The sequence below is a fragment of the Xenopus laevis genome, chromosome 6L (genome assembly GCF_017654675.1).
Source record: "Xenopus laevis strain J_2021 chromosome 6L, Xenopus_laevis_v10.1, whole genome shotgun sequence".
NCBI lineage: Eukaryota > Metazoa > Chordata > Amphibia > Anura > Pipidae > Xenopus > Xenopus laevis.
In genome coordinates this window covers 23459731-23484844 of record NC_054381.1, presented here as the reverse complement: position 1 = coordinate 23484844, position 25114 = coordinate 23459731, and the positions used below count along the sequence as shown (strand labels likewise).

At 38.7% G+C, this 25114-nt stretch overlaps 1 protein-coding gene across 6 annotated transcripts in view; it reads left to right on the top strand.

Moving 5' to 3' along the window:
- Positions 1 to 427: 427 nt before the first annotated feature.
- The window catches only part of wac.L (WW domain containing adaptor with coiled-coil L homeolog), a 35423-nt gene continuing 10736 nt past the window's right edge, over positions 428 to 25114 (top strand). For 2 of the 6 annotated variants that reach the window (XM_018267202.2, XM_018267201.2), the window contains exons 1-8: positions 429 to 835; positions 1013 to 1115; positions 5289 to 5481; positions 10406 to 10500; positions 12249 to 12364; positions 12453 to 12547; positions 18215 to 18520; positions 22626 to 22862. In XM_018267202.2, the coding sequence (XP_018122691.1) occupies positions 795 to 835; positions 1013 to 1115; positions 5289 to 5481; positions 10406 to 10500; positions 12249 to 12364; positions 12453 to 12547; positions 18215 to 18520; positions 22626 to 22862 (1186 nt within the window). In that variant the 5' untranslated portion in view covers positions 429 to 794. Of the gene's footprint in view, positions 836 to 1012; positions 1116 to 2101; positions 3372 to 5288; positions 5482 to 10405; positions 10501 to 12248; positions 12365 to 12452; positions 12548 to 18214; positions 18521 to 22625; positions 22863 to 25114 lie in introns of those variants that run through there. The other 4 variants (XM_018267204.2, XM_018267203.2, XM_018267207.2 and 1 more) reach the window with 3 other exon arrangements.

The window sequence follows — 25114 nt, the reverse complement described above, 5'->3', positions numbered from 1 at the left end:
GCTGAAAATGAGCTGCAGAATAAAAAGGCTAAATAACTGAAAAACCACAATTAAAAAATGAAAACCAATTGCAAATTGCCTCAGAATGTTGCTCTCTACATCGTACTAAAAGTTAATTTCAGAGTAAAAAAACCCTTTAATAGGTTGTCAAACGCGATTTGCACCTTTATTGTATTCGCTAAACAAGCTAGAAGAATTAGTCTTTCAAAATAGTGCCTGCATGGCAAAATGTATTATATCAAACATCCCCAGTTTGCTCGGTACACGTCTACTCAAAGCAAAACCTGAGAAGCCCGATTTTCGTGTATTGTAATTGTGAGAAACAAATAAAGTTTTTTTTTTTTTTTTTAGAAAAAGGAAGCAGTGACGTAGCTGTCTGTAGGAAATCAGGGCGGAGGAAGGTGAGGTTGGGCTGAGCTTGCGCGCACTGACGCAGGAAAGGCTGGTGTGCGCATGCGCTCACGGATGAGTCGGTTTTGGTAGAGTCGCTGCGCGTCCCCGGAATATCCGCGCTCCCACTGCTTGCGTCGTGCCGTCTGTGTCTGTGTGTGCGGGGGGGAAGATGGATCGCGGGCACTCGCCCCATTAAACACATCGAACCCCCTGTATAAAGTCTCCCGAGCCTTTTAAAATAGAGGCGCCCACTTCCCGGATACCTCCGAAGGTTTCCGAGTCCCGCCGCCTCCCGGTGGTCGGGTTTATTATTATTATTATCCTCATCATCTCCAGCCCTCCCCCTCCTCCTCCTCCTAGCTCTCTCTCTCGCCTCCACACCCCACTCACACACGGCATTGATGGTAATGTATGCAAGGAAACAAGCGAGACTCAGTGATGGGTAATGCACCGCTTTCTCGTTACCTCACCCCCTTCTCCCTCTTTCCTCCCCTCTGGCGGAGACGCCATTTTTGTTGCGAACCCCCCGAGAAGTGGAGGCGGGAGGGAGCCTTGTCCCCCTCTCTCTTTATCCACCTCATCGTCTCTAACGGCGCTTCTCTCTCCTTGTCCTTTGCAGCTGTCACGACCGAAGGGACTCCCAACCCTACCAGGTATCGCCTACGAGCGCCGCCGCTACTCTAGCTCAGGCTTCGGCCTGTACAGTAGGCCCCGGATCGGAGGTTTGACTTTAGTACTGCAGCAATAGGGGTAGTAGTCTGTGTGAAACCAACTTGTCAGCATTCTCTCCGAGGCCTGTCTATCCCGCGGCCCTTCCAGCTGCATCTATATACCTGTCTCCTATATATACCTGTCTCCTATATATACCTGTCTCCTATATATACCTGTCTCCTATATATACCTGTCTCCTATATATACCTGTCTCCTATATATACCTGTCTCCTATATATACCTGTCTCCTATATATACCTGTCTCCTATATATACCTGTCTCCTATATATACCTGTCTCCTATATATACCTGTCTCTCTATATACCTGTCTCCCTATATACCTGTCTCCGGCAGCTGCACATGAAAGGGATAGTTTCCTTAATATGAACTTTTAGTATAATGTAGACTAACATTTTCATTTGCCCTTTATTTTTACTTCTATTTATGCTTTTTGAATTATTTAGCAATTTTACTCTGGTTGCTTGGGGTTAATCACTCTAGCAAGTAGGCAGTGCTTTTTTTTGACAGACCAGAACATGGATAGAAGGGTGTCTGAATAGACACATAAGTAATAATAAACCTGTATCTTAACAGAGCAACAGGTTTGCATGGGACAGCCACCCCCTCCCACACTGCCAGTAAGCATTTTAGATGGAAAGAGGCAGAATAACCTATTTAAATAAAATGAAGACCACATAAAAAGTTGTCAAGAACAGGCAATTCTGTAACCTACTAAAAGTTAACTTAAGGGCAGAGACATGTGGAGATTCGGGTAGAGTTAGTCGCCCGGCGACAAATCGCCTCTTCTTCGGGTGATTAATCTCCCTTAACTGCCTTTCCGCCGGTGATTTAGATTCTAGCCGACGGGAAGGCAGTTCGGGGAGATTAGTCGCCCGAAGAGGCGATTTGTCACCGGACGACTAAATCTTCCCAAATCTCCACATGGCACTCTGAGCACTTTGCTTTCTGAAGTTGCCTCACGAGGAAACTTCGGGCGACTAAAGAAAACGAATCGCTCAGAGTAACCCCGAATCTCCACGTGTGTGTCTGCCCTAATGGTGAATTATCTCTTTAATTTAGGGATTTTGTTAGAGACAGATTTAGATTATTGAAGAGCGTTTATTTGCCAAAGGCCTTTATGAGAGACAGGGTATATTGTGTATTATTTGGTGTATATTTTAAGTGTTTACATCAGGCATACATCCAGCATGAATAGCAACTCCCAGTCACTATTATTTGAACTGTAAATGCACGCCTTCTTAAATTTTATATTGAATACTGCACATTATTTTCCAAATCATTACTAGTGAATACTTTAGGTATCTCCAGTTTGTATCTAGGTGTTAAGTGACAGCGGTATTAGCAGTGGCAGGTTTACCCAGGCACAACAGACAAGACAGCAGCTTTCTGTATACACCTCTGTGAACATTATGGGAACCCCTAAAAACTTTTATGATTACTACCTGAATAGTAAGCATAATGTCTGTTGGAAACAGTTAGAAATAGAAAGCAAGTACTTGACTGTAGATTTTTATTCTGAGCATTTGGCATATTTGCTTTGCCAGGGAAAACTTGTGAGAATTTATACTAGCAGGGGAACTATAGTTGGGGTTTGGTTCTTGCTGATAAGCTGATAGGGGGAGCATGGGGCAGTATAGCTGATGTTTACTTGCATTTCACTCTGCTAAACTAACAATACAAGTAGAAGCTTTATGGGAAATCAATTCGATTTGTCAGGTATTCAGATCATCGTAATGTCTTCTCCAACTATTTTACCTTCTCCTCTTGCTCAGTAAAAAAAAACGTAATTTGCAGTACAATTTATAATTTAGTTCAGTAGGATATGACAATATTGACATCATTACACACTAAGCTTGTTTATAGGGGTGTTTCAGCAGCTGAAAGCAGTATTTGTTTTTCCTTTTCTATTTTGACTCTTAAATTCAGTCTGCAGTGCAGTCAGTCTGCAGTGCAGATCGTATAAACAGACATATACTGCTTTCAACAGTAATTAAACATAACTTCAATGTATATTAGAAAGCTGCTTAGAGTGACACTTTATGGGAGCAGTTAAATACCTAATTTGATAATGGAACATTATTTTACATATGTAAATGCAGGAAGGGATTTAGGCTATATGTTCATATCACAAGGAAGAAAAATACTTTCTTTGCACTCATCATTTCCTTGTCAAGAGGCTGCACATGTTCCTGAGCAGGAGAAGAAAAGTGCAAGCAAAAGGTCTTCCTCTAATGCAAAATATAAAGGTCTGTTAATGTCGCGAAACAGTTTGTAATATTATTGCAGCAAGCCCCCATGTGAAATCTGATTTTGTTTGTTACATAGATTTGGTATGGTAACTCCATAGAAATACATTGTAATTATTCGTCCAACTAATTGAATTGGACCATAGATGCATTATGTTGCAGTTCCTAAAAGCATTTGCACTACAGCACTTGCTTTGAGCTCATGATACCTGTCTTCCCCTGGAATGCATCAAAGTGCTCCTGAGGCATGTAAATTAATTTAAGACTGCTGATGTGCATGCATTTTCAGTGTTAGGGCTCTTAAATATGTATGCATTTATTGATATGTCCTATAAAGTCTTCATATAGTTTACAATTAGAAAGTACAAGGAGTAAAGTTACACCATAGGGAGAAGAAATAAAAGTAAATTCAATATTGAGGAAAGGATCTCTTCCAAGGGCTTTTAATAGTCTTTTTAGGTTTTTAGTTTGGCTCATTTGTTGTGTACTTTGCAATTATTCCCCAAATAATGAAATATATTAGTTTCAATCTTTAATTAAGATGTAAAATAATTTCATTCAGACTGAACCAAAGTTATTGGCTGCAAATCGTGTTTATTTTCCACTTAAAGGAGAAGAAAAGGCAGATATTTGGAAGCAGACTGATTGCTCTCATTATTGCAGACTGGTTTTCTGCTGTAGTTTTTTTTTCTCCTAAAGCACACTCTTCCTTTAGTTATTCAGATTAAAACACTGCTTTTCTTTTTGCATTGTGGTTGCACCAACCTTGCCCCCCTCCCCTGCACGTCATACATCTTTTGCGCTGCTCTGGCCGTAGATTTTAAATGTGTTGTATCAATGTACATTCTGGGTACAAGGGGTGCATTCTGATTGTACTTGATAAAGAGTGTGTACATTAAACCTTTTCAGTAGTAAATAACTTAGTCTTCAGGCTGATGAAGATGGTGATTCTTAGTGTTCTCCAGACTTGCATAACTACAGCAATACCTTGTTGAAGGTGCCACATTTTGGAGCAGATTTATTAAGGGTTAAAGTGAAAATTCTTAAATTTTGCTTTTATTTTTATTGGTCAAAACGCCCAAATTTGATTTGTTTTAATTCAAATTTCGAGACTTATCATACTCTGGCTCTTTAAGAACTCAAATTCGCCCATTCGCCACCTTAAATCTGCAGAATTGCTGTATAAGTCAATGGGAGAGCTGCATGAATCAATTTGGTGATGTTTGCAGCCTTCCTGACAGTTTTTCTAATTCAATTAGAGTGTTCGGGTTGATTCAATTCGTCCGAGCTTAGACAATTTGATTTTATTAATACATTTCAATTGGTCGAATTTATGGTAGTTAAAAAAAAAAACAAAAAAAAAAAACACGAAATTTGTCCCTTGATAAATGTGCCTTTAAGTGTCTCCATGCTTAAAGCTTTTGTACCTGTGGGATATCGTTCATTTCTGTCTTCCCATTGTACAAATGTTTGCATGAATGAGAAAAGTCTCTAAATGCAACTGCCAATGACATTCCATAACACCTTTGAGGAAATGTACTTTAGTGACTGTAGATTCTGCAGTGGCCACTATCTGCTGGTGTTATGTACACTTAAAGGACATTTAACATTTGCTCCTCTTTGAAGCAGCAGTACAGATGGTAAGCTCAAATTGCAAAATGTCTGTAGAAAACCTGTAGGAATAATTGAGACTGCTAATTGTATTTGCTTGGCTTACACCATGAGATTACAAATACAGCAAAATTGCAAGACGCTTTGGTGTGTAGGCAGCTATTCTTCACATATGGTTGATGGTATCCTTTTAAAATGAATCCCATGTAGATGCCTGTCTACGTTTTCTTACCTGTTAGATTAAAACATCCATATTGGATGTGTTCGTATAACAGAGCGTATAAAAGAGCTCCATCATTTTTCCAGACTCTTAAGTATTCATCCAAGAGTCATCCCAGCAGCAGTGATCACCGTCATGACAAGATGCGAGACTCCACCGATCCTTCTCCACCAAACAAAATGCGAAGATCTAACAGTCCTGAAAATAAGTATATTGACGGGGCAGGACACGGGAAAGCCAAAAGTGTGCACCTTCACAGAGTCCGTGAGAGGGATGGAGGTAAGTTGAGGCTCATTCATATCGTCTGATTTGTTCTTTTACTACTTTATTTAATCTGAACGGTTAGTGGTAAATCGGAAGATTGAGATGTCGATCATTCGTTGGATACAAAGGTAATACCTGCAAGGCTATGGCCAGCTTTAGATCAGTTCTACACTGGGCGTTTCAACCAACTCTGTTCTCAGGTTGAAAACGGCAGTCAAACCACAATCAACACTTAAGCTTTTCCAAACAATGCTTCACCTGTCCAAATCACGTCTGTCATAGACCCTGCAATTGCGGTTTCTTTATCAAAACTAGTGACAAACAGGTGCTTTTTGCTGAAAGTAACTGAAGTAGCTGTTTTTACCTTTGTGTTAAATGCAAAAATTGGTTGTGTGAAAATTCACCACCTTCCCACTAAAGTGTGGTACCCTGCTGGCATGTCAGCCAGCTGTGATATATATAATACTGTCTGCCGGTGTCTTCCAATATTTAAATACTACGGCACTTTTAACTGCTGCTACTTTTTGCTGCAAAAAGAAAAACTTAAAGGAGAAGTATCGCTAAAATTAAACTTTAATATCAGCTTCCTTACTGAAATAAGAAACTTTCTAAATACAATCAATTAAAAATTCTGCATTGTTTCTGAAATAATTGTTTATGTTCACTATTCCTCTCTCAGCATCTGTTTCTCTTCATTCTGTCTTCATGCAGCAGTTGGTGTCAGATAATCATTGACTGTTAGATTCAATATATCTTTTAGGGTGGGGCGTCCTTTCCTAGCAGATGAATTGGAGCTCACTCAAATAACTGATTCCAGTTCAAGCTAAATCTAACAAAATAACTGCCTTTTGCACAAATTTTGCATGGAGAGAGACAGGATTTCTGTTGATTTTAATAGATAATATATATATCGGATATAACTGTCATTGATTATCTGGCACCCAACTACTGCATGAAAAGAGAATGAAGAGAAACCTGCTGAGAGAGGGATGGTGAAGATAAACTTGATTATTTTCTGAAATGTAAGTTACATTTTATTTTTTGCTGTGCCCATACTGAAGTTTGCGTCTGCTTAGGGTACATACTATATAAATATATATATATATATTTTCCTTGCACTAGGCAGGGCGAAATTGAAAGTAAAATTACATTCTCTTTTATAGTTTCTTTGATTTTTTTTGTGTACTGTCCCTTATCTTCAGTTTGGTTTATTGTCAGCAACTTTTTCTACCGGACCTCTAGTTGTATGGTCTCTGCTTATTCCTGCAAGACTTTAAAGACTTTGCTGTCATCCCTGTACATTTATGCCAAATACTTTTACACTTAACTTGTTAGGCTCATAGTATATATACTGTTGTATTCCGAACTAAGGTTAGAAAAGCCTAAAGCTGTATATTACTGTATCTATGCTGGATACACTTGGAATGTACAGGTATTGGATCAGTTATCGTTCACAAGCCCTATTCATTCAGCTTTTTTTAAAAAGGGGTGTGTATACTGTCCCTTCAACTTAAATGGGAACCATAAGTTAGCACTTGCTACCTTGTGAAGCATAGTACCCAGCTGTACTGTCATGCCTATGATTACGTATCGTTTAGATACGAAACGCGTCAGGATGTCTCTGCTGTGCTCTACAGTCTCCTTTCAATGAATATTGTATAGCTTTTTGCACTTTTTTTTCTCAAATTAAAATTTCCCTTTTATTAAGCAGAAGTAACAACCCTGCCTTGTAATCAGCTGAAGGCATGATTTTACTGTCAGCTAAAGATCAGCTTTTTCTGTGGCTCTTTCCCCGATATGCCCACCTCAGTAGTTTGTTGACCCCATGCACAGACCAGGAATTTATCGAACCAAGGGTGAGAGATTGCAGCAAATTGCTGTCCACTAGTATGCTCCTGGTAGAGTCCTGCAGCGGGCCAGGGGAGGATTTTCAGTTGCGGGTATACCCGCGGGTCGGTTGTGGGTCTCATCTAAATTTGTTATCTTATCTTATATTGTCTATATTTTACTCCTTTTAAAGTTTTACAAAACTTTTTTCTTCCCCGCCCACTTTTGATGACGTAACTTCTGGTTTACAGCACCATCACTTACTGTTAGATGGTGATCGGCGGTTTGCGGATAAGGCAGTTGCGGGTCCGGGTAGCGGATCAAAGTGGGTAAATATGCGGGTTGCATTTCGAGTCGCATGCTGCCGGTTTGGGTCCGGTTCTTAGAAATTGGTTCCGCGCAGGACTCAAGCTCCTGGCTTATGTATCAGAACATGGATTCCACCTTTAAATTAACTTTTAGTATGATGTCGAGAGGGATATTCTGAGACAATTGGGAATTGGTTTTCATTTTTTTTTTTTTATTTGTACCTTTTGAGTTATTTAGCTTTTTATTCAGCAGCTCTCCAGTTTGTAATTTCAGCAGTCTGGTTGCTAGAGTCCAGATTACTCTAGCTACCATGCATTGATTTGAATAAGAAATTGTAATATGAATAGGAGAGGCCTGAATAGAAAGACGGGCAATAACGTATCAATAACAATACATTTATAACCTTACAGAGCATTTTTATATATGGGGTCAGCAACCCCCATTTGAGAGCTGGAAAGAGTCAGAAGAAAAAAGGCTAATACAAAAAAAGGCAAAAACTATATAATAAAAATAATGAAGACTGATTGCAAAGTTGCTTGGATATTCTATAACATACTAATAGTTACCTTAAATGCAAACCACCTCTTTAAGTTTACAAGTGTGTCTGATGTTAGCGGTTTACATAATGTGTGCTATGACCGCCACTGTTATGTATTTTTTGATGAAAGTAGTTGTTTGAACTACAAAATTCTAGAAAAGTTATTACTTTGTGGAAGCTACAATTTAGGTTCCTAATGTAAGTATATGGGAGGGGGGCTAGCCCACTACATCTTCAATTCTTTCTGATCAGCAGTACATTGATTATTCATTTATAAAGATACCATGAAACTGCACAATGTAGCCCCAAACTAACTAGATCTGCCCTGTATCTTTCTGCATGTATGTTTGTGACAATTCTCATTCATCCAGGTCATGGTATATCTGTAGAAATAAGTAAAATCAACTGGACTTAGTGTTTTTTTAATTAATTAATTAATTTTTTTCAATTCCTTTCACCAGTACCTTGTTCTTGATCCCAACTACGATATAATTAATCCTTATTGGAGGAAAAACCAGCCTTTTGGGTTTATTTAATGTTTACATGATTTTCTAGTGGACTTAAAGTGTGAACATAAAAACTATGTAAATAGGCTGTGCAAAATAAAAAATGTTTCTAATATAGTTAGTTAGCCAAATATGTAATGTATAAAGGCTGGTGTGAACAGATGTCTAATAAAACATCCAGAATCCAACTTCCTGCTTTTCAGCTCTATAACTCTGAGTTAGTCAGCGACTTGAAGGGAGGCCACATGGTACATTTCTGTTCAGTGAGTTTGCAATTGATCCTCAGCATTCAGCTCAGATTCAAAAGCAACAGATATGACCCATGTGGCCCCCCCTCAAGTCACTGAGGCCTGGTAACCAGTCAGTGTAAGCCAAGAGAGCTGAAAAGCAGGAAGTAGTGTTCTGACTGACGTTATACATCAAATCGCTCCAGCCTTTATACATTACATTTTTGGCTAACTATATTAGAAACATTTTTTATTTTGCACAGCCTATCTATTTACCCAGTTTTTATTTTTACACTGAACAATTCCTTTAAGGTAGGACAATCCAAATTACAGAAAGACCTGTTATCTGGAAAACCCCAGGTCCCCCAATCAGTCTGGATAATACGTCCCATGCCTCTACATGAATCACTTTGGTACAGAAGTGAAGTTCAGTAATCAAATGAAGGAAGAACAGGGCAGCTTTGTAGGCTGTTTACAGTCACCAGACTGGTTTTCTCTACCAGCACAGCAAATAGGTTGCACTGGGCAGAATATCGTATGTACAGTTTCATCTACAGACCAAAAGGTTAGAAACTCTGGAGTATTGTTAACTTGTGAACACCACTCTGTTAGCCCTTGCCCAATGGAATTTTTAAAATTGGCTGATGGCTATCTGCCTGATTTTCATCCAGATATCTGTTAGGTAGGGCCCGTACAGCGGCAGGCAAGCTGCTAACTAACCCCTTAAAGGGGACCCGTCACCAAAAAAAAAATTATTCAAAATCCTATTTTATCACATTAGTCAATCAAAATTAATTTCAATTACACTGTCTTAATTATTTAATCCTTGTTTCCTTTGGTCTGGGAATTCATAATTATCGCAAGCAGGCAGGAGCAATAGTGGACACTGTTAAGACCAGCCTTGCATCATCTCAGAATCTTGTTTCTGCAACCAATGTCCATCCCCATGCCCTGGCTACACAATCCTGCCCCTAACTTGCATATGCATAACGCGTTATACAGAGGGTTAATCTGTTGACTGTTAATTTATTTTACTACCTTATCTGCAAATGGGTACTAGGCAGCACCAGGCAGTTGGAAAGTGAAAATGATTTCTGTTTTAACCTGTTTAGTGCAACAATATCCTATATCTGAAATTTCCTTTTTTTGTTTTTGGGATAGGAAGTCTTCTGAATAAATAACGTATAAGGACCAAACAGCTGTGAAGGATAGCTTCTGATTATGGATTACTGCTTATCTTAACTGTTTCCTAGGCTTATTTCCCACTACTGGGAATAAAGCAGCATTGATGAGACTGCAGATGCTTCTATACAGATTACTTTATTTTTTCATTCCAAACCCAAATGTAATTAAGATTGATTTAATGACTGAATAAAGTTTATACTGAATTCAAGACAGTCTGAAAATACATTTATGATCTTTTAATTCAACAGTTTGATATTGCAGCAGCACAATGTTCATTTAGGGATGTACACACTGATTTTATTGTAAATAACTATTGTAACGCTTCTGTGTTTTATTCCTACCTCCAGGGACCAGTTTTTCTCCACAAGAAAATTCCCATAACCACAGTGCTATTCATAGCTCAAATTCACATTCTTCTACTCCAAGCAAAACGGCTGATTCTGTAAGTTTGCATTAATCTACCATTGCTTTCTTTATTTTCATTGGGTGCTCTGTTTCACATAGACCCTGTGGCTCAAGTTCCTGTCTTCATTTTACTTCCTAACATCTTTCTTGATCTGCATGCTTCTCAGATCTTATTAGTTGCAAGCACCCTCCTTTTGCCTTCTTAATAACCCCATACACGGGCAGATATAAGCTACTGACAGATTTAGTTGCCATCTTATTGCCCAGTGTATGGGGCTCTCCAATAGGCTTCCCTGATTGATAGACGTCCAAAAGTCAGGCAGATGTCGATCGGGCAGGGTTAAAAATCTCATGGGATCACGGACCGCATTGGTTTGTTGAAGCGTTCCTCTATCCTGCTTAGGGATGCACCGAATCCACTATTTTGGATTTGCCCAAACCCCTGAATCCTTCTCGAAAGATTCGGCCAATCCGAATACTAATTTGCATAAGCAAATTATGGGTGGGAAAGGGAAAACTTGTTTTACTTCCTTATTTTGTGACACAAAATCACGCAATTTAACTTCCTGTCCCTAATTTGCATATGCAAATTAGTTTTGCATATGAAAATTAGGAGTTGGATTCGGTTCAGATGGGCAGAAGGATTCGGCCGAATCCGAATTCTGCTGAAAGAGGCCGAATCCTGTATTTGGTGCATCCCTAATCCTACTGCACATATGCTGAATGTTGTGATCCCATTGTTGGGTCTTAGTGCTCATGATCGGATCATCTCCCACCTCAAGGTTGGCATATTCGGGAGAGATCCATTTGTTTGGCGAGGTTGCCAAGCGACCAGATCTCTACATGTATGGCCACCTTTAGGAATGTGATTTCTTATTTTTTTTACATCTCTTGAATGTTAAACTGTTAAAACAGCCTTTCTAAAGCCGGGGGCTTTGGTTGCACAAAAGCTGTGCAAGTAATGGTAAAGGTCAGCAAAAACAGGGAAGAAAATGCAAATCCATCAATCAGATTTAGATTAAAAAAGCTTGTATAGGATTTGTTTACCTATAGCCTCCCAACAATCATTTAGAAAGGACCACTGATCTTGTGAAATACACAACATCATAACACATTTATACAAGTGGCAACATATTCCACAGCACTGTACATGTATGGGACCTCTTATCCAGAATGCTCGTGACCTGGGGCTTTCCGCTGCAGTAAAGGCCTGGCAGAGCATTAAAAAGGAGGAAACCCAGAATCTGGTGATGTCCATGAGTTCAAGACTTCAGGCTGTCATTGCCAGCAAAGGGTTTTCAACCAAATATTAGAAATGAACATTTTATTTTCAGTTTTTTAATTTGTCCGATTACTTTTGAGCCCCTGAAATTAAGTGATTGTGCAATCTTTTTGTTTAATCAATGAATTAAAGCGGACAGTCTGCAGGTCAACTGCATCTGAGTTGTTTCATTTAAAATTCATTGTGGTAATGTACAGAACCAAAATTAGAAAAAGGTTCTCGGTCTAAATAAGTATGGACCTAACTTTATATTGTTTATGAAGGTTTGCCCCCCCCGGCATTTACTGATTATTCTGATGAGATATAATTAATCCATTTCAGACCAACCAACATGGTAGCTCCAGCTTCTACTCATCAGGTTAATCATAGATAAATAAATCAGGTCTGTTTTGTGAATACATTTTAAGATGGTAATATTACATAAAACTAGGGTAACAATGAGCTGAATGCCAGGTGCATATGTCAAATACAATCCCAATGCATCGTTTTTTGTTTTTTTTTAGGCGTATGATCCTACAGATGACTGGTCTGAGCATATTAGTTCTTCTGGAAAAAAATACTATTATAACTGCAGAACTGAAGTTTCCCAGTGGGAAAAACCTAAAGACTGGCTTGAACGGTGAGAAATATTTACTGTAATAACTTTTATATATATTTTCTTTTTTTTTCCGATCTCTTTTTTTTATATTCAATTTCATGTTTTGCAGAGAGCAACGACAAAAAGAGTCGAGCAAAGTGGCAGTTAACAGTTTCCCCAAGGATAGAGACTACAGAAGAGAATCAATGCAAGCTGCTGCAGCTGGTGAGTGTTTTCACAGTTCAAGTTCAAATACTGGTCCAATGGCAATGTCCGTTTTAAGCTGCTTCTGCCATTAGTTAAAGGGGTGGTTCACATTTACATTAACTTTATAGAATGGCTAATTCTAAGCACCTTTTCCATTTCCCTTCATTATTCATTTGTTAGTTTTTTAATTATTTGCCTTGTATTTGACTCTTTCCAGCTTTGATGGAGGGTTACTGACCCCATCTAAAAACAAATGCTCTGTAAGGCTACACATTTTATTGTTATTGCTACTTTTTATTGCTCATCTTTCTATTCAGGCCTCTCCTATTCATATTCCAGTCATCTTATTCAAATCAGTGCATGGTTGCTAGGCTAATTTGGACCCTAGCAACCAGACTGCTGAAATTGCAATCTGGAGAGCTGCTACATAAAAGGCCAAATAACTAAAAAACACAAATCGAAAAAGAAAACCAATTGCAAATTGTCTCAGAATATCACTCTCTACATCATAATAAAAGTTAACTCAAAGGTGAACAACCCCTTTAACACACTAGCTTGTTCTGAAGTTATTACAGGTTTTTGTGTTTGGAATGGAACTATTCTGTCTATCAACATGCCGCTTTTATCTGAATCTCTGCAGGGGCTGCTGTCTGCTGTTTAAGATGCGTTTTAAATCATTTGTTGTAAAAGTGAGGCGTGTGTTCTAAAGAAGGTGCACCTTCTGTGATGTACTCTCTTAGTCCTCTAACTGAAGCTGGTTAATGAAACCGTAACCTCAAAAATATATTTTTTTTTTAAAGTAATAAAAAATATTACTTTTGCTCTCTGCTGGTAAACCTGATCAGTTTGATTCAGAAATCCTACTACATACAGTTCATACAAACAAGCTGCCATGTAACCATTAGGACAGCCATTCAGTCTGGGGTAAATAAGAGAAAAGGCTTGGGTTGCATAGTATATAACAGAATCACGTTGTATTCTACAAAACTGTTGTCCTGTGCCTTTTTCAGCTTTGAATGGCTGCCCCCATGGCTACAAAGCAGCTTGTTTATATAAACTATAGTGATCTTTGTAAAGCAATAACAATTTTTTTTTTACCAGTGCAGTACATTATAATTACTTTAAAACATTAAAATTTTTTTGGTTTTACAGTTCCTTTAATTAAAGAAGTAATATGCAGGCTGGCTATCTACTTAGATTTTAGGTACCGCCTTTGCACAGTCCTTAAAGGGGCAGTTCACCTTCAAGCAACTAGTTGTTTTCAGATAATCATCAGAAATAACGTTTTTTTTTCCCCCAATGATTTTCTATGTGTGACAGTTTTTCTAATATTGAAGAGTAAAGTGTCATTTTTCACCTTCTGAAGCAGCTCTGGGAGAGGGGGGGGGGGTCGCCAACCCTGTAAGCTGTTCTAAATAGATACATTTAGTTGATACATTTATCTTTGTCCCTGCTGAGCAGAATCTCTGGGTTTCATTACAGGCAGCTGTTAGAATTGATACAATAGTTGCTAATACTCCAGAGATGCTACTGAGAAATGGATCAACTAAATGTTGCAAAATTGTAACAGTTTAGAGTCTGCACCTGAATTACTGAGCTGCCAGACAGGGACATTCAACTTTAAACTTGAACAGTAAAAACTAAATAATGGAAAGTAATTGAAATAAGTGTTTATTTCTGGGGAACAATCTAAAAAAAAAAAAAAAACTGAATTGAAAAAAAGTGTTAGGAAGGTGAACCACCCCTTTAACTTTTATCATTTGTAGAAACATTCTACGTTAATGTTGAGCACAGAGGCCATATTTTTCCAAATCAAGTTAATATTGGCCTATTTGTAGCCTAAAACAATCTGATATTCCATTCAGATAGGGGCAGGATGGAATATGTTTCAGCTGATGATTGCTTTGGCTGATGTGTGTCATGACGTTATCGTCATTTGCCTAATTACAGCTTTTGAATGTTTCTTATTTCTCTATTACTTATTCTCTTCAGACCTCTCATATTAATCTTCTAGTCCAGGTCTGTCCAACTGCCCCCCCTTCTGTGGCCCCCCACATGCTGTGTCTGATTACCATATGTAAACTTTAAAGGGTATCACTACAGAGATTAACTGGCCCCTGCATTGTTTAAACCTCAAATTCAGACTCCAATTCCCTGGGTTGTTCACACCTGTGACACCTCTATTGTTTATATCCTAAAACCCTGTACTGTTCACACCTGAGACCCAGACTGAAACTGCCCACTTTCTTCACCTGTTTATACCTTGTTCAAAAAGCTAATGGGGCACCAGCACTGTATCATTGTATGTAGTACATATTAGAGTGATAGCTTTCCCTGTCTCCTGCTCTGTTCTGTCTTCCCTCCTTGTGTGCCATTCTCTGCTTGCCTAGTGCTGCTTGTGTGTGCCATTCTCTGCTTGCCCAGTGCTGCTTGTGTGTGCCATTCTCTGCTTGCCCAGTGCTGCTTGTGTGTGCCATTCTCTGCTTGCCCAGTGCGGCTTGGGTGTGCCATTCTCTGCTTGCCCTACGCTACCTGTGGGATGTAAGCCTGTTAGGGGTTTGTTCTTGGGGTTTGTTAGCATTTGGAAATTGTTGCTAAGGGCCCCTAAGGTGTTTAATCGTGTGTTCGGGGGTTGTTGTATTATCCAAGGGGGAGGAAGAGGCATATGGATTTAAGGGTATGTTTTTAACATGACTTAAATTTTTCACATATGAGTGATGAGGGATTTCCCTGCAGTGAGCACCAACCATTTGGTTTTTTGGTGTGCTGCCACCGTTAATGTGGATATGATCTTAAAAGTTATTGTGGTAATATGGGTGTGGTTTAAAAGGGGGAGTTGCCAACACTGACTATTGTTGGCCCTCGTTACCAGAGAAGTTGGACAGCACTGTTCTAGTCTTTCATTGAAACCTCTGCTGGGCTGAATTGGTCAAAATTAAGACCAACTGTACAACATTCTAAAGGTTATTTTAAAGGTGAACGAAACCTTTAGCAGAACTCCATCAAAGCGTAAACTCTCTAAGCTTAAAGTGATACTGACACTAAAAAAATATTCATGTACATTAAAAGTTACCTATAGGTCATGTTGATCATTTTTCACTCATAGGGCTGCTTTTGTAATAATTGTTACTTGAAGTTACTAAACCTTGACTTGTCAACCTGACTGTCCCTTCTCAACATGTCCGTTTCTAATGCTAAATATGGCAGCACCCTCAGAGAGGAACATGGGGAATCAGATGGGCAATGTAAAAGCATCTGTGAATACTTTTATGGCACAATTATAGATAGCATGCCAAGACAATGTTATGATGTTAAAAAAAAAAAAAAAAGTTTAATTTCTGGTTTCAGTATCTCTTTAAAGGGCATTTTACTTTCTTTAATGAAAAAGAAACCTATCTCCAATATACTTTAATTAAAAAGTGTACTGTGTTTATAAGAAACCTGACTGTATGCAGTGAAATTCTCCCTTCATTTACTGCTGTGGATAGGAATTGTCAGACGGCCCCTAACTGCTGAGCAGGGAAACAATCATACTTATGAAAAGCAGGGGGAGCCCCCGCCTTACTTCCCCGCCATGCAGAACTCAAGCAGCTTTGTTTATGATGATCCCTAAGCAGCTCAGACCACACTGAGCATGTGCACAGTCTTAGTCTTGCAAAGATGTTTAACAAAGTTACAAGGTGGTGACCCCCTGTAGCCAACTTTGAAAGCATAAATTATTTGTTTGATTAGGCTTGTGGTGCAGTAAGTTCACGTTTATATTTAGTATACAAAATGCAGTATTTCTAGCCTTATTCTATTTTAGACTTTACATGCCCTTTAATGACTTCTTCGTTGATTGTATACATCTATCAACCAAAAAAAACCCAAACAAAATAGAGCATTTTTTAAAAAATATAGCCTCTCTAATAAAATCTTTATTTGTAGCTGTGGACATGGTTCTTTGACTCTGTTTCTCTCCCCATGAGCTGCTTGTGTGTCTTTGAGGAGCTAATATTGACCACTATCTTATATAAAGTGTAGGCACTCTGGCTTCTTTAGATTGTTTTTTATATGGATAAATGAATTATAATTTCAGGACAATGTATTGTTCCTGGTTTAGGATGTTTGTACCTAATTTGAAAGAGGAATTTATAAATCTGCTTGTATAGTGTGCCTTGCATGTGGAATCCTTTTTTTTTTTTTTTTTTTTTTTATGTGGGTTTTTGTATTTTCCAGTTTTGAGGTACTTGGAGCATATGGGAAATGGAAATATTTAAGTGTCTTTGAAAAGACTACATTTCCCAAAGAATGTTCTTGGCAAACATAAAAAGGTGGTTGTAGCATTTTATGGTCCTTTATTTTTAACTATTTTTGAAAATTATTATGGGCTGATTTATGAAAGGTCGAAATTTTGAGTTTGCGAATTAATAAATTTGAATATAATATACTCGAATGGCAGCTTAAGATAATAATTTGTCTAATATTCGATGGAATAGTCCCGACCTGAAAATTCGAATCACATTTGAATAGAATTCTAAACCAATTTGAATCGTACGAGTTTTCTGTGAATGTCATGAAGGCAATTAACATATTCAAATGGTTCAACTGACTTCTGCCATTGACTTGTACATAAATTTGTCAGGTTTTAGGTGGCGAATATTCGAATTAGAAGTGTGTGAATTTTGACACCATAAAACAATTCAAATTTACTAATCAACCCTTAATAAATCTCCTTAAAGGGGACCTGTCACCCAAAAAAAATATTCAAAATCCTATTTTATCACATTAGTCAAGCTAAATGAACTTTATTTACACAATCTAAATTATTTGAATCTTGTTTCCTTCAGTCTGGGAATTCATAATTATAGCAGGCAGCAGCCGTTTTGTGGACACTGTTATTAAGACAAGCTTTGTATCATCTCAGAATCTTGTTTGTGCACCAGAATGGGGGACCTGATGTCCATCCCCATGCCCTGGTTACACAATTAAATGGTGAAGAGAACGGGGGAATGTGTGGAGAGCAGTGACATCTAGGAAGTGCTGAATGGAAAGTGAAAGTAATTGTCTTGCCCAAGGCATAGAGGAGGCATAGAGGAGTGGCAGACATTATTTGATTGACAGTTGACATTTTTAAATGAGTTTACAACAGCTATTAATGCTTTAATAAAAAATACAAATTGGATTTCATGTTTAATTTAAAAAGGACTTTTATTATACAGATTTTTGTGTCTGGGTGACAGGTCCCCTTTAATATGCTTTCCCGGGTATTTCCATTTTATCCCTATTACTATTTAATGTCCGTATTTTGTTTCCATATTTTCCTTTTTAACATTTTTTTTTGTTCTTCTATTACACAATTTTCCAGTTTATGATTGATTGTTTGTGCCCCCTTCAACAATAGCTACCTCAAAGTTTATTATTACTCAAGTATAGTACTACGGTGTCTGTTTTTTCATTGCAGTCTTCTAGCGGCTACCAACTCCGTTGACCATTCTTATTTATTGTATTTAAAGGGAGTGTTACTGCAAAATACTTTGCAATAAATAATTAGTATAAAATGAATTGCTACCTGGCACAGCTTTTCCTAAATCCCGCCATACAGGAGGTGAATGTTATAAAAAAAAAAAAAAGGAAACAAAATCACATCAATTATTTTTTCTTTTTTTTTTTTTTTTCTTTTTTTTTCTTCACGCGACCAACCAGTGGAGGAGAAACATTCCGGTGACGCCAGCACGATGTTGCCACAGAATATCTTGTCTCAAACAAGCCGGCACAATGACAGAGACTACAGACTCCCACGAACAGACACTCACAGTAGTGCTGCCCCAGTGCAACACTCCATTAAAACCGCCGTTCACCCAGCTGCCGCTCCAAGTGTGATTCCTTCTAGTCCTTTTACAGTACAGCCTGATCCTCCTCCAAAGAAATCTTATGATGCAAATGGAGCTCCTTTATCCAAACTGCCTACACCCACGTCTTCCATACCAGTGCCGAAATCTGAAAGGAAAGGTATGTTTTATAAATACGCCTCCTTTTAGAGAAGCAAGCACAGGATTTAGGTGTAATAATTTGGAAATGATAGCCTCTCTTCTGCATAATAACATACAGATTCTCCTATCTAGACATGTGGATTTGGGGAGCTGAGGTCCAGAAGTATGGGGGGGAGGGATACCAATGAAACGAACAGGCCAGCACAACAGTGGTGTATTTTATGATGTCATTGTCTGTATGGCAGAACCTGGACTTATTATAAGCATTCTCCATCAATAACATGCATACGTCGCATATCAGACATAGCGGAGTTCCTTTATCAATATGTTTCAAAAATATTTCACAGCTTTCTCTGTACCTGTGATTTTTATAATATGCTGGATTCCTGCTGTTTCACGAAGTTTAAAGTTTGAGTTCTGTTAAAGGGGTGGTTCAGCTATAAATTAACCTTTAATATGTTCTAGAATGCAGATTCTAAGCAACTTTTCCATTGGTCTTCATTTTTTAATTTGTATAGTTTTTAAATTATTTGCCTTTTTCTTCTGACGCTTTCTTTTCAAATGGGGGGTCACTGACCCCATTTACAAGCAAATGCTCATATAAGGCTACACATTTATTGTTGCTACTTTTTAATTATTCGTCTTTCTATTCAGCCCCAGTTTCTTATTCAAATCAGTGCTTAGTTGCTAGGGTAATTTGGACCCTAGCAACCAGATTGCTCAACTTGCAGACTGCAGAGGTGCTAAATAACTCAAAAACTACAAATCGTAAAAAATGAAAACCAATTGTGATTTGTCTAAGAACATCACTCTCTACATCATACTAAAAGTTAACCTAATGGTGAACAACCCCTTTAAGTCATTGTTAAATTAACATTTAGGGCAGATTTATCGAAGAGTAAATTTGAGATTTATCAAACCTTTACCCTTGGAATAATTAGAACTTGACTATTCGCCACTTAAAACCTGCCGAGTTCATGTGTAAGTCAGTGGCAGTGGTCCAGTGACCCATTTAAAGATGTTAATAGCCTTCCTGACAGTGAGTATTTTTTGGAGAAAAAAACTCGATTAGAGTTTTCGAGTCGGTAATATTTAGGGATGCACCCAATCCTGGATTCGGTTCGGGATTTGGCCTTTTTCAGCAGGATTTGGCCGAATCCTTCTGCCAGGTCAAACTGAATCCAAATCCTAATTTGCATTTGCAAATTACATGACTTTTTGTCACAAAACAAGGAAGTAAAAAATGTTTTCCCCTTCCCAACCGATATTTGGCCGAATCTTTCGCAAAGGATTCGGGAGTTTGGCCAAATCCAAAATAGTGAGTGGTGGCATCGCAAGAGTGCTCCTCATCCCGGTCTGCAAAATCTTAAATTTCACCCAAAAATCCCATTCAACAATGGAGCCAAGTGAACCCACCTGGCAGTCTTTACCCCAAAGAACATGGGACAAAAAAAGGCATCGGATGCTGCAGCTCGATAAGAGAAGTATACCAGAGAGTGTCAAAAATGGTGCAGGTGCTCAATCACCAGACCCATCTGAACACAACACCATCTACTTACTCAGACCATGAACCGACTGGCAGATCTACTTACTGTGATCTGGGTGTCCAAGGACTTCTGCTCCAGCTTGATTAAAATCGAGCTTTCTATTATTAAGCAAGACTTACAAAAAGAGAGGGCAGCAAGGTTGGAGCAAAGAGTCAGCTCGGTGGAAGATCTCTGTCAAGCATTCCCAGACTGGGTGTTGCACATCAACCAGGGGGTCACGGCATGTACCTCAAAATCCAACGACTTGGATGTTGCCACAATAACCTTTTTATCGGCTTCCCAGAGAGAGCGGAAGGAAACTCCCTGGAATCCTTTATATGCCTTCCCCAAGGTCCAGAGGCAGTGACTCCCAAGCAGTTGGACATATAGTTGCACTGAGAGTTTTTGGTCGCCCTTGTTTACACAGACCGGCAGCAGAATGCTCCATTGTTGACTTGTTGTTTTTAAACACCTACTTGTTCGTTCAAGGCCTTGTTGGAGTGGCCTAGCACTTGAAAGCACCCTAAAATTGTTCACAGTTGTGGGGTGAACTCTGCAAGGTGTTGGGGTTCCGGGCAGGAAGGTTGCGACGGGGGGGGGGGGTTTAGAGTTGGGGTCTTAATGTTGCTGCATGGTTACTGTTATGGTTCAGGTACAGTGTTAAAATGTTCCGATACTTATACCAAGCCACGGGGTGGGAAACACGGTTCAATATATACCCCAGTGAATACAATATGGCTCTTAAACTTATCTGGAATGTGAGGGGCTTTAATGACACCATAAAACTTAAGCTACTACTAGACATCCGTAGAAGGAATAGGTCAAACATAATTCTGCTCCAAGAAACCCATCTCACGTGATCTGAAATGCTCCTGGCACGGGTGGTACAGGTATGGGATCCATTATACGGAAACCCATTATCCAGAAAGCTTCGAATTACGGAAAGGCCATCTCCCATAGACTTAAAATTGTATCCAAATCCAAATTTTTAAAAATTATTTCCTTTTTCTCTGTAGTAATAAAACCGTAACTTGTACTTGATCCAAACTAAGACATAAGTAATCCTTATTGGAAGCAAAACCAGCCTATTGCACTTATTTAATGTTTAAAGGATTTCCTAGTAGACTTAAAGGGATACTGTCATGATTTTTATGATGTAGCTTTTATTTCTAAATTACTCGGTTTACACTGCAAATATTTCACTCTACAATATATAAAATTTAATTCCTGAACCAGCAAGTATATATTTTTTTTAGTTGTAATATTGGTCTGTAGGCTTTAGGATGGGACTGCTTTCTGGCAGGCTGTTGTTTCTCCTACTCAATGTAACTGAATGTGACGCAGCCCACTTGTAAATCCGTACAAGTGGGCTGGACAAGGTGTAGGAGCTTATTGAGCGTTTCCCTTGTGTGATGAATAGAAGTCAATAACAAAAACATAAGCAATACCACGAGACCTCACAGCCTGCTTTTTGTTGCTTTGTCGACAACTCAAAGAACCATAAAGCTGTTTGAATTGCAGCATTCAAAAATCTTAAATAAAAAAAACAATATGACAAAACTGGGAGGGTGACCAGATAAGGTGAGAATTGTCCCAAATGCCTTTTTACTCTCATACTTCCTCCTAGAAGCCTATCTTAAAGGTTACTTATGCTGATATTTGCCGGTCAACTTTTGTTCAATAAGTATCCTTGTTTTGAGCCAAGGGGAGCACTGACCAAACAAAGGCTTTTTAAAGGGCATGTAAAGGCAAAAAATAAAATCCCATTTTTACTTTCTTGAAAAATAAACCTATCTCCAATATACTTTAATTAAAAAATGTGTACCGTTTTTATAAGAAACCTGCCTGTATGCTGTAAAATTCTTCCATCATTTACTGCTGTGGATAGGAATTGTCAGATGGTCCCTAACTGCTGAGCAGGGAAACAATCATACTTATGAACAGCAGGGGGAGCCCCCGCCTTACTTCCCAGCCATGCAGAACTCAAGCAGCTTTGTTTATGACGATCCCTAAGCAGCCCAGACCACACTGAGCATGTGCACAGTCTTAGTCTTGCAAAGATGTTTAACAAAGTTACAAGATGGTGACCCCCTGTAGCCAACTTTGAAAGCATAAATTATTTGTTTGATTAGGCTTGTGGTGCAGTAAGTTCATGTTTATATTTAGTATACAAAATAAAGCATTTCTAGCCTTATTCTATTTTAGACTTTACATGCCCTTTAAGCAAGCTCAAAATGTGTGACAACCAATGTTCTACTGTGTAAAAGTTAATGCTAGAAGCTATTTGATCTGTTATCTGGAAACCCGTTTTCCAGAAAGCTCCGAATTACAGGAAGGCCGTCTCCCATACACTCTTATTATGATGAAATAATCCAAATTGTTGACACAAATTTCCTTTTACTCTGTAATAATAAAACCGTAGTTTGTACTTGATCCTAACTAAGATATAATTGATCCTTATTGGAGGTAACACCAGCCTATTGGGGTTATTTAATGCTTACATGATTTTTTTGAAGACTTAAGGTATGAAGTGGGCATATTTACCCATTCCTCACAAAATGGAATATTTCTAATTACTGTTTTTTTTTTTTTTTTTAGAAACTACACCTTCTGATAAATCATCCTGTACAACTCCTTCCACATCATCTGCGCCTGGATTAAACCCGTCTGCTGCTCCTCCTTCTTCCTCCTCCACAGTCCCAGTCTCTCCTGTGCCGCAGTCCCCAATCCCCCAAATACTGCATGATCCAAACCTTTTGCGGCAGCTCCTTCCTGCTTTGCAAGCCACTCTACAGTTAAATAATTCCAATGTGGATATATCCAAAATTAATGAAGGTATGCTTACTTCCACAGTACAATTTGGCCGAAGTGTTTAATCATGTGACTTTAAAGTTCTGGACAACTGAAAGTATATATTTTTTTTGTTTGTTTTAAATATGCTAAGATGGGTTTGGTATTTGGCCAAATCTTTTGTGGAAGATTCTGCATTTAGCCAAATCTAAAAATGATGAATTTATTCCATGGAACTTGAGACATAGAAAATATGTCCTTGCCCACGTGCTGTGTAGCCCGACAGGAGAGGTCTGTATAAATAGCCTGATTTGGTCATTGTCCAAAGCTAATTTTTAACCCAGTCAGATGTGTTGGGCAGGTTGTTGCTTTGGCTCAACTTAAAGTTCCTACCCTTAAAGGAGAAGAAAAGCTATAACACTATATATAATTTGCAGAATACTTTACCGTACCTGAGTAGACCGCTCTAGACACTGTTTATTTACTATAGCAGCCATATTAGCTTGCTGTGACATCACTTCCTGCCCGAGTCTCTCCCTGCTCTCATAGCTCTGGGCTCCAATAACAGCACGGAAGAGAGGGGGAAAGGAGCAAACTGAGCATGCTCAAGCCCGAGCCCTGGAGGTTTAAGCTGAAAACAGGATGTCTGATACAGAAGCCCATGTGTACACAATAGAAGGAAAGAAATATGATATTTCTTCTGACTCAGTGCAGCATTACTTTGAGGGGTTACTGGTGTATTTACAGTGGTGTGAAAAACTATTTGCCCCCTTCCTGATTTCTTATTCTTTTGCATGTTTGTCACACAAAATGTTTCTGATCATCAAACACATTTAACTATTAGTCAAAGATAACACAAGTAAACACAAAATGCAGTTTTTAAATGAGTGTTTTAAATGGGTTTTTATTATTTAGGGAGAAAAGAAATCCAAACCTGTGTGAAAAAGTAATTGCCCCCTGAACCTAATAACTGGTTGGGCCACCCTTAGCAGCAATAACTGCAATCAAGCGTTTGCGATAACTTGCAACGAGTCTTTTACAGCGCTCTGGAGGAATTTTGGCCCACTCATCTTTGCAGAATTGTTATTCAGCTTTATTTGAGGGTTTTCTAGCATGAACCGCCTTTTTAAGGTCATGCCACAACATCTCAATAGGATTCAGGTCAGGACTTTGACTAGGCCACTCCAAAGTCTTCATTTTGTTTTTCTTCAGCCATTCAGAGGTGGATTTGCTGGTGTGTTTTGGGTCATTGTCCTGCTGCAGCACCCAAGATCGCTTCAGCTTGAGTTGACGAACAGATGGCCGGACATTCTCCTTCAGGATTTTTTGGTAGACAGTAGAATTCATGGTTCCATCTATCACAGCAAGTCTTCCAGGTCCTGAAGCAGCAAAACAACCCCAGACCATCACACTACCACCACCATATTTTACTGTTGGTATGATGTTCTTTTTCTGAAATGCTGTGTTACTTTTACGCCAGATGTAACGGGACGCGCACCTTCCAAAAAGTTCAACTTTTGTCTTGTCGGTCCACAAGGTATTTTCCCAAAAGTCTTGGCAATCATTGAGATGTTTTTTAGCAAAATTGAGACAAGCCTTAATGTTCTTTTTGCTTAAAGTGGTTTGCTCCTTGGAAATCTGCCATGCAGGCCGTTTTTGCCCAGTCTCTTTCTTATGGTGGAGTCGTGAACACTGACCTTAATTGAGGCAAGTGAGGCCTGCAGTTCTTTAGATGTTGTCCTGGGGTCTTTTGTGGCCTCTCGGATGAGTTGTCTCTGTGCTCTTGGGGTAATTTTGGTCAGCCGGCCACTCCTGGGAAGGTTCACCACTGTTCCATGTTTTTGCCATTTGTGGATAATGGCTCTCACTGTGGTTCGCTGGAGTCCCAAAGCTTAAGAAATGGCTTTATAACCTTTGAAATTGAACTCAGGTGTGATAAACCACAGTTAAGTTATTTTTTAACAAGGGGGGCAATCACTTTTTCACACAGGCCCATGTAGATTTGGAGTTTTTTTTCTCCCTTAATAACGTAAACATTTAAAAACTGCATTTTGTGTTCAATTATGTTATCTTTGACTAATAGTTAACGGTTTTTGATGAGCAGAAACATTTAAGTGTGACAAACATGCAAAAGAATAAGAAATCAGGAAGGGGGCAAATAGTTTTTCACACCACTGTATATAGACATTTCTGATCAAGCTTACTCAATTTTAGCCTTTTCTTCTCCTTTAAAAAAACAAAAAAGAATGTTTTTTTGTTTGATTTATATTGATGTAAGGAGAAAAAAACCTTCTTTT